Source organism: Pan paniscus, chromosome 7, assembly GCF_029289425.2.
Source record: "Pan paniscus chromosome 7, NHGRI_mPanPan1-v2.0_pri, whole genome shotgun sequence".
In the NCBI taxonomy this organism is placed as follows: Eukaryota; Metazoa; Chordata; class Mammalia; order Primates; family Hominidae; genus Pan; species Pan paniscus.
In genome coordinates this window covers 161,842,611-161,853,989 of record NC_073256.2, presented here as the reverse complement: position 1 = coordinate 161,853,989, position 11,379 = coordinate 161,842,611, and the positions used below count along the sequence as shown (strand labels likewise).

Below are 11,379 nucleotides of genomic sequence, written 5' to 3'. Positions count from 1 at the left end.
TCCCAGGTTCAAACAATTCTCCCGCCTCAGCCTCCCAAATAGCTGGGATTACAGGCATGTGCCACCACGCCTGGCAAATTTTGTATATTTAGAGAGACGGGGTTTCTCCATGTTGGTCAGGCTGGTCTTGAACTCCTGACCTAGTGATCCGCCCGCCTCCACCTCCCAAAGTGCTGGGATTACAGTCGTGAACCACCACACCCGGCCAGAGGTGGGACCTTTAAGAGGGGATTAGGTCTTGAGGGCTTCGCCCTCATGAAGGGATTAATGCCATTATTTCGGGAATTGATTCCTTATAAAAGGATGAGTTTGGCCCCTTTCCGTCCAGCCACATAATGCCTCCTGGCATGTTATGTGGCAGCAGGAAGGTCCTCATGAGATGTGGTCCCTCCCTCTTGGACCTCCAAATCTCCAGAACCAATAAATCCCAGTTTATTATCAATTACCCAGTCTGTGGCATTATAGCAGCACAAAACGAACTAAGACACTGTAGGGTCCAGCCCTACGGGGCTAAGCGGGTGTTGTCCCCATGTGCAGAGACGAGAGATTGTAGTAAATAAAGACACAAGACAAAGAGATAAAGAGAAAACAGCTGGGCCCAGGCGACCACTACCATCAAGACGCAGAGACTGGTAGTGGCCCCGAATGGCTGGGCGCGCTGATATTTATTGCATACAAGACAAGGGGGGCAGGATAAGGAGGGTGAATCTTCTAAGCGATTGACAAGGTGAAGCAAGTCACATGATCATAGGACAGGGGGCCCTTCCCTCTTAGGTAGCCGAAGCAGAGAGAGAAGGCAGCAAACGTCAGCGTTTTCTTGTATGCACTTACAAGAAAGATCAAAGACTTTAAGACTTTCACTGTTTCTTCTACCGCTATCTACTACAAACTTCAAAGAGGAACTAGGAGTACAGGAGGAGCATGAAAGTGGACAAGGAGCGTGAACATTGAAGCACCACAGGGAGGGGTTTAGGCCTCCGGATGATTGCGGGCAGGCCTGGGTAATATCCAACCTCCCACAAGAAGCTGGTGGAGCAGAGTGTTCCCTGACTCCTCCAAGGAAAGGAGACTCCCTTTCGCAGTCTACTAAGCAACGGGTGACTTCCCAGACACTGGCGTTAGGGCTTGACCAAGGAGCCCTCAAGCAGCCCTTATGCGGGCGTGACAGAGGGCTCACCTCTTGCCTTCTAGGTCACTTCTCACCATGTCCCTTCAGCACCCGACCCTATACCCGCCAGTTATTCCTACGTTTTGTTAGTAATGCAACAAAGAGTAATGGTAAAAGCTAATGATTAATAATGCTTATAATAATGATTGATAATTGTCCATGGTCATCTCTATATCTAATTTGTATTATGACTATTCTTATTCTAACTATTTTCCTTATTATACTGAAACAGTTTCTGCCTTCAGTCTCTTGCCTCGGCACCTAGGTAATCCTCCGCCCACAAGACACTATGCAAATACCTACGTTGCCATGAAAACTGAGGAGGCTCAGTAAGAGCCTTTGAGAATCAAGGGCAGGAGGTGAAAGGACAAATCTCTGGGGAATCTCCAAAATCATGTATTTATTTTATTTAGAGACAGAGTCTCGCTCTGTTACCCAGGCTGAAGTCCGGTGGTACAATCAAGGCTCACTGCAGCCTAGACCTCTTGGGCTCAAGTGATCCTCCTGCCTCAGCCTCCCGAGTAAGTGGGACTGTAGGCTCTCACCACCATGCCCAGCCAATTTTTAATTTTTTGGTAGATATGGGATCTCACTATGTTGCCCAGGCTCAAGTTTTTTTTTTGAGACAGAGTCTTGCTCTGTCATAGCCTAGGCTGGAGTGCAGTGGTGCAATCTCAGCTCACTGCAACCTCCACCTCCCGGGTTCAAGCGATTCTTCTGCCTCAGCCTCCCGAGTAGCCGGGATTACAGGCGCGCGCCACCACGCCCGGCTAATTTTTGTATTTTTAGTAGAGACGGGGTTTCACCATGTTGGCCAAGCTGGTCTCGAACTCCTTAACTCAGGTGATCCGCCCACCTCAGCCTCCCACAGTGCTGAGATGACAGGTGTGAGCCACCGCGCCCGGCTAAGGGTTTCAGTTTCTATCAGGATGTTTTCTCATATCTAAAACCATCTTGGGCCGGGCGCCATGGCTCACACCTGTCATCTCAGCACTGTAGGAGGCCGAGGTGGGCGGATCACCTGAGGTCAGGAGTTCGAGACCAGCCTGGCAAACATGGTGAAATCCCGTCTCTACTAAAAATACAAAAATTAGCTGGGTGTGGTGGTGGGCACCCACCCGGCTACTCGGGAGGCTGAGGCAGGAGAATCGCTTGAACCCGGGAGGCGGAGGTTGCAGTGAGCTGAGATCGTGCCATTGCACTCCAGCCTGGTGACAGAGTGAGACTCAGTCTCAAAAAAAAAAAAAGATCATTTGAGTCCTCGACCTCACTTGAGCCTCAGGCCTGGGCAAAAGAACGAGACCCTACCTCTAAAAGACAAACAAGACCGGGCGCAGTGTCTCACGCCTGTAATCCCAGAACTTTGGGAGGCCGAGGCGGGCGGATCACAAGGTCAGGAGATCAAGACCATCCTGGCTAACACAGTGAAACCCCATCTCTACCAAAAATACAAAAAAATAGCCGGGCGTGGTGGCGGGCGCCTGTAGTCCCAGCTACTCGGGAGGCTGATGCAGGAGAATGGCGTGAACCCAGGAGGCAGAGCTTGCAGTGAGCCAAGATAGCGCCACTGCACTCCGGCCTGGGCGAAAGAGCGAGACTCCTTCCCAAAAAAAAATCAAGGGGTGCAACTGTTCCTTAACCCCATAGTCACCTGCACCCATCTAGGGGCTAAGCTGGGCGGAGAACTACAGAACTGAAGGATGGGAAGGCTCTTAGGTCAGCTGCTCAATCACAGCCAGCGAGGCTTGTCCCCACATACAGAGGATCAGCATCACATGGGATGACCACATACCTGGGACAGGCGGCTGCACGTGGTGGCCACGGCCTGGCTGGCCCTTCACTGCTGGTTTTTTTCTTTTTTTGAGACGCAGTTTCGCTCTTGTTGCCCAGGCTGGAGTGCAATGGCGCGATCTCGGCTCACTGCAACCTCTGCCTCCCAGGTTCAAGCAATTCTCCTGCCTCAGCCTCCCGAGTAGCTGGGATTACAGACACCTGCTACCACGCCTGGCATATTTTTGTATTTTTAGTAGAGACGGGGTTTTGCCATGTTTGCCAGGCTGGTCTCGAACTCCTGACCTCAGGTGGTCCACCCGCCTCGGCCTCCCAAAGTGCTGGGATTACATGCATGAGCTACTGCACTTGGCCCCTTCTCTGCTGGTGAGGAGCCCAGGAGACCTTTCCTTGTGGAGGGACAAGGAACAGTGAGTTGCAGGCTTTGCTCCTACTCAGGGGACCACAATCTGGGGACGGTGGGGGGCGTCAGGTCCGGCTCCATTCCTGCCTTCCGGTGGAGGGTGGAGTCTCCTCCAAATTCCTCTTGGGCAGGGTTTTGCACTTCAGAGCCTCTGGCCACTTGCTGTGCAGCTGGTGGTGGTGGGCATCCTCGCCCCAGCAGGCCCTGCGTGGTGGGCTATCCTGCCTCCCAGGGGCCCAGCTTTGGCCCTGGACTCAGCCCCGGGAAACTGTAAGTGAGCAGTGCTCAAGGCCTCGGCCCTGAGGCACCTTCCTGCCATTATGATTCTGACCCCTGCCCCAGTTCCTACTGGGCATGGGCAGGAAACTCACAGAGACTTCAAAAGGCAGCGGATTCCTCACTCAGGCTTGTGCACCTTGCTCCTCTGCGGCCTGGGGGAGTGTGGCTCATGTGTGGCACAGAGCAGAGCCTCCATGGATGCCTTTGATCGCTGGCCTATGGGAGGGAAGATAGAAGAAGCTGGGAGGTGGCTCCACCAAGCCTGCAGCCCAGGGTGGACAGGAGAGGGCAGGCCCCAAGCACCGGTGCTGATGGGGGTGGTGGCAGAGCGATGAGGGGAAGGGGGCAAGCATGAGACCAGGAGCCCTGTTGCCCACAGCCATGCCACCAAACCACCCACCTTGTCCCATCCTTGTCCTCATCCTCCCTCAGAAGCTTTCTTCTTTTACCAGGCGACTTCTGAAGCTCACACTCAACCTTCAGCCCCCACCCCCTAGAACCCTCAGTACCTGCAACCCCCAAAGGGAAGCAGCCGGGTCAGCTGGGCAGGGGCCCAGCCTCAGGCGGCAGCATCCTGGAAGGCTGGAGCTGGCAGTGGCCTCTGCGCTCAGAGTTGGGTGGTCCTGAGCCCCCCTGGGAGCTGGCCTGCCCCCTGATGTTTGATGGGGCCCAGACCAGAGGCTTTCCGGGTCACGGGGGCTCCTTCCTCCTCTGATGGTCCTGCCAAGACAGGAGGGAGCAGAAGTGGGGAGGAAGACCAGGCCTTCAAAGGCCCGTGTGCAGGCCAACTCAAGGACAATCAGAAAGGGCCTCCGGAGAGCGGAACCGTCGCAGAGCTTGGGCAGCAGGAACAGACCCACCATCCCCAGTGCCTGCACGCTCCCTGTAGCTACAGGGGCCCTTCTGCAGAAGTGGGGCCTCTTGCCTGGGAGAATGGGCCTTGCTGCCAGGCCCGTCATACTGATCACAGTTCAGGGTCCTGCCTCCCTGCGGTGGCGGCCCACGAGGTGAAGAAAGCCAGGCTCCTACCTTGGCGTGGTCTCTCCCAGCACTTTCTTCCAGATCCTTGCTCCCAGGCTCAGGGGCTCCTCTCAGTTAGTTCCTTTGCAGCTCCAGCTCTTTTTGTGGGAGCCTAAGAACCACCCAGCTCAGGATAGACCATGGTCAGTGCTGAGGTCCTGCTCCCTGCAGATGCCAACACATACAGGCCCAGGCTGCTCAGGGCCAGGGGCAGTGTGCCAGCAGCCCAGGGAGAAGACAGCTGTAGCCAAGTCTGCCTGAAGAAAGAGTTTGGGGCCTTTGGGGGTCTGATTGCAGGAGGAGCTGTCACTGAGAGGGTGGAGGCTCAGGGGAGTGGGGTAATGCTCAGGCCAAACGGTCCCGATGGGCTAAAACCTTAAACTCTGACTCTTCTGAGTCCCCCTCACTGAGTACCCTGGTGCCTGCACACCAACCCCCTGGTGTAAATCCCTAGCAGGATACTCCTGGGAAGCTAGCAGGCAAACAGTCACTCCAGGGCTAAGGGTGGACAGGGGGCTCGGCACATCGCAGCCCCATCCGACTGACCCTCAGCCCTTGAGAGGTGCTCGTGGAGCAGTGGCCTTGCCAGGAAGAGGCTCCTCTACTCCTCTGACCACCGAAGCTGGTAGCTCGTGTGGGCCCAGAGAGCCCAGGGCAGTTCCAAGAAGCAATGTGGGGTAGTCTGGGCTCAGAGGGCATGACTGTACAATCCGTGAGACCAGCCTGCGGTGGGTAAGGACCTGCCCAGGGCCTGGGGAGAGGCAGCCTGTTAAACAGGCCAGGCCATGGCTCTAGTTCAGGGAAGCATCCACACAGAGAGATGTGCTCAAAGAATTAATGCCAACTCATTAAATAAAAATGTTTTATTACGCAAACCACATGTAGGTCCCAGGCTCAGGGGCTTACCCTACAGCCCCCACTGGTCCCTGGCTCCAAGCCTGCTCCTTGCCCTTGCCCGCCCTGGAGAGCCAGGATCTCCTATGGAGTGCGTAGGTGTCCACGAGTGTACCGGTGCGCGGGCCTCCTGGGCTGCAGGCACTCAGGCATGGTGGCAGCATTGAGGGAAAGACAGGTGTTGGGGAGCGGGGTCCCCACCTGCCCAGGCTCAGGAGTCACAGGGGTCTGCACAGTCCTTTCTGCTGTGGAACACGTGATAGATGCTGGTCGGGGGGAACATAGCAACAGCGCCGAGCAGAGAGCCCACCTGGATGGCCACGCCGGCTGCCAGCAATGCCGGCCGGCCCCCGCCATGCAGCAGGGAGCTGGCTGCCACCTTCACGTAGGAGAACACGCCAAGACACAGCACCCACGACAGCACCTGAGGGGGACACAGCACCAGCTGAGCGTGAGATGTGCCTGCTCCAGGGCAACGCCCCCCCACCCCACTTCATGTCCCCCTGTGCTCACCACGAGGACCACCCCTGCCGAGGTGCCCACCAGGGGCGGGCAGGGGCTCAGGACTGCCAGCGCCATCAGGTAGCCCCCACAGAGCACGCCCAGCAGAGAGAGGCCGCCCAGCCCTGCCAAGGACCTGCAGTGAGCGAGCAGAATGTCAGGGCTGACTGCGCCAGGACCTGGCTCCCAGCCCTGAGTTCCACCCGCACAGGGGCTGGGGGTCCTTGTGTACCTGCACAGCACACCCATGGCCAGGAAGCAGGCCAGGGGATTGGCAGCACTGCCCAGCACCACAGCCAGGTGGTAGGCCAGATGCCCGTAGGGTAAGCAGGAAAAGCTCTGCACGGCAGGCAGCACGCCGTTGGTCAGCGCGTTGGTGGCGGCCAACAGGCCCAGCAGGCAGGCACTGCGGGCTGAGAGAAGCTGATAGGCCTTAGGGTCTGGACCAGGGGTGGTGCCTGCTGCCTGGCTTGGTGGCTCTTGCAGTGGTGAGGACTCTTCCACCTCTTCCTCTGCTCCTGGGGCTCCCACCTGGAGGCCTGATACTAACTCCCCTGTGGGTACAGATGGTGGTGGCGGCAACAGCAGCAGAAGACCCTGGAAGGCAGCAGCTGAAGTGACCAGAAGGGCAGTCAGTGCCCAGAAGAAGGTGCTGGCGGGAAAACGCTCAAGGAAGTCGAGCGGGGGGCCAGGGGTGCCGTTGATGGGGGCTGGCGGGCACTCGCGGCGGCCCACACCCTGCACTAGGGCCAGCACGCAGGGCAGCAGGGCACTCAGGCCTTGACCCAGGAAGAATGACCGTAAGAAGCGAGGTGGCAGGTGGCTCAAGAAGGGCAGGAAAGTGACATTCGAGGCACAGCATGCCAGTGCCAGCACAAAGGCCAGTGCTAAGAAGGCCACAGAATGCAACTGTCCTGCCACTGGGGCCACATGGTGCCACAGAGAGGCCAGCAGGGCTGTGCCCACCATGCCCAGCACCTGCACCACCCGGATGGGGACCTGCTCGTCCTTTCCTGGGGCCAGCCTCCTCCAGAGGGTCACCACCAGCAGACCCAGGTTCCCCAGAGCCACAAGCACAGAGACGTAAGAGGGGAGGCTCCAACCTGCAGGGAAGGGAGGAGGCCATGTCAGGGGCATGATGCCCAAGGGAAGAAGAGTGCCAAAGCCCACCTTCCTGGGCACACCTGCACCTCCCTCCCACTCACCCTCTGGAAGCTCTTTGACCACCACAGGTAGCTCCACCCAGATCCCATTGACCGCAGCCCAGGAGCCCATGCCGAAGAGAGCCACCAGCAGGTGGGTCAGCACCGGACGGGCGGGCGTGGGTGCTGCCATTCAGCCCAAGGCTGGGCCCTTCCAGGTCAGGGCAAAGGTCACAGCCAGTTCTTTTCCCACCTAGGGCCAGACACGCTTTGGCTCTCCTGGGAACTGAAGACCTCTTCTAGCTTGAAAGAAACAGAGAAACAGATAGGATGCAGAGCCGGAGTCAGAACAGGGTGACACCAGGGGAACTGGGGGAGCCCCGGGCAGGAGCGCAGATGAGGAGGATTGGCTCAAACGTACCCAGCGGGACCGCCGGCAGGCAGGGAAGCAGGAAGCCGGCCCGAGTCGCTGCGGCCCCAGGGGAGGAGGCCGAAGGAGCGAGTGGAGCCCTCCTCTCCAGGGAGAGGCGGGGCTGGAGTCAACGCCACCACCACCCCAAGCCGGACGCCGGGAAAGGGCGTCTACCAGGAGGAGCCACGCACACCCCAGGGCTTCACGGTGCCCGCGACCGCAAGAGCCAAGTCAGATCCCAGGGGAGTGGCCGGGACGGCTCTGCTCGGAGGGGCGCCGCCCTCTCGGTACTGTCAGGTGGGCGACTCGGGAGCCGTCCGGTCCCTGCGCCTCCCGGTCCCGCGCCCAGTGCGCTCCCGCTCCAGTGCCGGCTTCCCGCCACGCCAGGACACCGCCGTCCGGCCCAGGGACGCCACCTCAGTCCAGAGCGCGCAGGACCCGGCAGCAGCCACGACCCGACTCACCCGTGGCGGCTCCGGGCCCGCCCCCGGCATGGCCCGCGACCGGAAGTCCCGCCCCGGAAGCTGGTTGGCGGGCGGGCGTTGAGAGGAACCGGGGGTTTGTCGGTCTATAAGCCTCGCCCGTTCCGCTCCCTGGGGCTTCCTCGAACGCCGTCGGTGGTCATGGCTGCCCCAGCCTCCCGGCAGGTCCGACGCAGAGCCCGGGCAGCGCCGCGGCCCCGCTCGGCCGAGGACTGGTGGTGGGACCGGCTGGCGCCGAGGGGCTCCGGGTACCACCTGCTGCAGTCCGACAGCATGCTGCTGGTGCTGTCCGAACCCGGCCCCGCCCGGCCCCGCGCACAGCGGCGCGCTTCCCGCCGCACTCCCCGGCAGGCGCCCCCGGGCCCCAGCGCCGCGGCCAAGCCCAAGGCCGGGCTCAGGCCCGAGGCGGCGGCCGCGCCCGCACCCGCACCGGCACCCACGCCCACGCCCGAGGAAGGACCCGACGCGGGCTGGGGAGACCGCATTCCCTTGGAAATCCTGGTGCAGATTTTCGGGTTGTTGGTGGCGGCGGACGGCCCCATGCCCTTCCTGGGCAGGTAACGCTGGTGCCGGGCCCGCCGCCGAGCGTAGCGGCTTGGGCCAGACGTGGTCCGAGCGGTGGCCCGGGCGGGGGCGGAGGGCGAAAGCATCGGAGCGCGCACCCCTCAGTCCGAGAGCGCAGCCCCTTAGGCGCCCAGTTGGAGTCCCAGGAGCCCGGCTTTGAGCCGGGGTGTCTACTGCGCTGCGAGAGGGGGGCATCACCTACGGAGGGGCCGGCACCCTCAGCACGCTGTCCTCCCAGGGCTGCGCGCGTGTGCCGCCGCTGGCAGGAGGCCGCTTCCCAACCCGCGCTCTGGCACACCGTGACCCTGTCGTCCCCGCTGGTCGGCCGGCCTGCCAAGGGCGGGGTCAAGGCGGAGAAGAAGCTCCTTGCTTCCCTGGAGTGGCTTATGCCCAATCGGTGAGGGGTTCCCTCTCTTCCCTACCCCTGGCTCCAGGCTCCTTCCGTCTCCCTGCACCAAGGTGTTGGGTGGGAAGGACTCGTGTGGGAATATTAGTGCAGCTCTGCCTCTGCTGTCGGCCCAGGTTTTCACAGCTCCAGAGGCTGACCCTCATCCACTGGAAGTCTCAGGTACACCCCGTGTTGAAGGTGAGAGCTCCAGGCTGTCCTGCACATCAGCTGTGACACTCTGGGACTGTTCAGTACTCTAGGAAGTGGGTCAGGCACCTTGGGGGCCCAACGCTGCTCCGTGGGGATGTCTGCCTGCCTGCCTGGTTCTCTTTTCCTGCTGTTTCCTCCAGCAGGGAGGTATCAGAGGCGGGGACACCCAAGTAGGCCTGGCATGGGCAGAAAGGAGGTCACAGCTAAGGCGGTAGAGTGGGGTTGGCACCAGCCACTTGTCTGTTTCCCTTGTGGATTTTAGCCTGTCGTCTCCCAACCCCAGCTGCCCCTCTGTCTCCCCGCAGCTGGTAGGTGAGTGCTGTCCTCGGCTCACTTTCCTCAAGCTCTCCGGCTGCCACGGTGTGACTGCTGACGCTCTGGTCATGCTAGCCAAAGCCTGCTGCCAGCTCCATAGCCTGGACCTACAGCACTCCATGGTGAGCCCTGTGTCCCAAGGGGCCCTGAAAAAACCCAGGCCGGGGTGACGGGTGCTCTTGTACTGGGGCCCCAGGTGGAGTCCACAGCTGTGGTGAGCTTCTTGGAGGAGGCAGGGTCCCGAATGCGCAAGTTCTGGCTGACCTACAGCTCCCAGACCACAGCCATCCTGGGCGCACTGCTGGTAAGTTGGCATTGGTGGGAGCAGAGGCAGATGCTGAGCTGGGGACTGCCAGGCCACTGACCCTGTGACCCACCCCCTCCCCCCATCTCTGCAGGGCAGCTGCTGCCCCCAGCTCCAGGTCCTGGAGGTGAGCACCGGCATCAACCGTAATAGCATTCCCCTTCAGCTGCCTGTCGAGGCTCTGCAGAAAGGCTGCCCTCAGCTCCAGGTACCTGGTGCCCTGCCTCTCCCACCTGTCACACCCTCCCCCATCTACAGCCTGGGCCTTGCCCCCAGGTGCTGCGGCTGCTGAACCTGATGTGGCTGCCCAAGCCTCTGGGACGAGGGGTGGCTCCCGGACCAGGCTTCCCTAGCCTAGAGGAGCTCTGCCTGGCGAGCTCAACCTGCAACTTTGTGAGCAATGAGGTCCTGGGCCGCCTGCTCCACGGCTCTCCCAACCTGCGCTTACTGGATCTTCGTGGCTGTGCGCGCATCACGCCGGCTGGCCTTCAGGATCTGCCGTGTCGGGGTCAGTTGTTCTGGGTTGTGGCCAGGCACGTGAGGTGTGGGGGCCCTTGTGCCGTGCCAGGGTCAGTGGTCCTGGGTGGTGGCCGGGCGGGTGAGGTGTGGGGGCCCTTGTCGCCGTGCCAGGGTCAGCAGCCTGGGTGGTGGCCGGGCGGGTGAGGTGTGGTGGCCCTTGTCACCTTGTAGCTTATGCTCACTCCTTTCACTGCAGAGCTGGAGCAGCTTCATCTGGGCCTGTATGGCACATCAGACCGGCTGACTCTAGCCAAGGAGGGCAGCCCCTTTTTGACCCAGAAGTGGTGCCATACACTGCGAGAACTGGACTTGAGTGGCCAGGGGTTCAGTGAGAAGGACCTGGAGCAGGCCTTGGCTGCCTTCTTAAGCACCCCTGGGGGCTCACACCCAGCCCTGTGCTCTCTTAACCTCAGGGGCACCCGGGTCACACCAAGCACTGTCAGGTCAGCATCCCCTACCCCAGTCCCTGGAGCCAGTGTGGCTGTCACTGTGTCTGCTTGGGGCCTGGAAGTTGTGTCCTGCCTGGCCTGAGACCTCCAGGGGTCAGAGGGGCATGCATACTGTCCAAGCCCCTGCGTGGGGTGGGCCTGAGGACACCAGGGGAACTGGGCTTGGCCTTGGTGGCTATGGGTGGCAGAGCCAGGTGTCGAACACCAGCAGGCACAGCTCCCTAGCCTGGCCCAGCCCTTCTGAGGCAACAGCTCAACTTCCTGTGGTCTGCCCTCTCCACAGCTCTGTGATCAGCAGCTGCCCGGGCCTGCTCTACCTCAACCTGGAGTCCTGCCGCTGCCTTCCCCGGGGTTTGAAGCGGGCCTACCGGGGCCTGGAGGAAGTCCAGTGGTGTCTGGAGCAGCTGCTCACCAGCCCCTCACCCAGCTAGGCAGCCACAGACCTGGGACACCTCAGCCAGCTTGCCCACCCTCCACCTTTGCCCAATTTCAGATATTTGAGCATTTTGTTAAAATAAAACATTTTTAGGAGTTCTGT

At 60.5% G+C, this 11,379-nt stretch overlaps 2 protein-coding genes across 9 annotated transcripts; one reads left to right on the top strand and one right to left on the bottom strand.

Annotated features, from left to right (window-relative positions):
- Positions 1-5,509: 5,509 nt before the first annotated feature.
- On the bottom strand, positions 5,510-8,399 carry SLC52A2 (solute carrier family 52 member 2). 5 transcript variants are annotated; one of them, XM_003819424.5, is made up of 5 exons: positions 8,075-8,399; positions 7,262-7,501; positions 6,289-7,159; positions 6,069-6,192; positions 5,510-5,979 (listed from the first exon to the last, which is right to left on the bottom strand). In XM_003819424.5, exons 2-5 carry the CDS (start codon positions 7,389-7,391, stop codon positions 5,767-5,769), a joined length of 1,338 nt encoding a protein of 445 aa, XP_003819472.1. In that variant the 5' UTR covers positions 7,392-7,501; positions 8,075-8,399; the 3' UTR covers positions 5,510-5,766. The 5 variants fall into 5 exon arrangements, with proteins under 5 accessions (XP_003819472.1, XP_008970987.1, XP_003819471.1 ...); XM_008972739.5 differs by having other exon boundaries at positions 7,262-7,497; positions 8,075-8,393; XM_003819423.5 differs by having other exon boundaries at positions 7,620-8,124.
- On the top strand, positions 8,100-11,372 carry FBXL6 (F-box and leucine rich repeat protein 6). Of its 4 annotated transcripts, none has more exons than XM_034966913.3 (9): positions 8,100-8,649; positions 8,895-9,053; positions 9,179-9,224; positions 9,560-9,691; positions 9,766-9,873; positions 9,968-10,081; positions 10,150-10,381; positions 10,589-10,835; positions 11,125-11,372. In XM_034966913.3, the coding sequence occupies exons 1-9, from the start codon at positions 8,234-8,236 to the stop codon at positions 11,270-11,272; spliced, it is 1,602 nt and encodes a 533-aa protein (XP_034822804.2). In that variant the 5' UTR covers positions 8,100-8,233; the 3' UTR covers positions 11,273-11,372. The 4 variants fall into 4 exon arrangements, with proteins under 4 accessions (XP_034822804.2, XP_034822805.2, XP_034822803.2 ...); XM_034966914.3 differs by having other exon boundaries at positions 9,179-9,242; positions 9,968-10,000; XM_034966912.3 differs by having other exon boundaries at positions 9,179-9,242.
- Positions 11,373-11,379: the final 7 nt, after the last annotated feature.

Bases quoted from the DNA above. Each gene is read 5' to 3' on its own strand.
- SLC52A2 (XM_063607005.1), bottom strand. From the start codon at position 7,391: ATGGCAGCACCCACGCCCGCCCGTCCGGTGCTGACCCACCTGCTGGTG. The intron at 7,160-7,261 runs GTGAGTGGGAGG...CCTTCCCTGCAG, and splicing joins GGTCAAAGAGCTTCCAGAGG to GTTGGAGCCTCCCCTCTTAC.
- FBXL6 (XM_034966912.3), top strand. From the start codon at position 8,234: ATGGCTGCCCCAGCCTCCCGGCAGGTCCGACGCAGAGCCCGGGCAGCG. The intron at 9,054-9,178 runs GTGAGGGGTTCC...CTGTCGGCCCAG, and splicing joins GAGTGGCTTATGCCCAATCG to GTTTTCACAGCTCCAGAGGC. The intron at 10,082-10,149 runs GTACCTGGTGCC...CCTTGCCCCCAG, and splicing joins AAGGCTGCCCTCAGCTCCAG to GTGCTGCGGCTGCTGAACCT.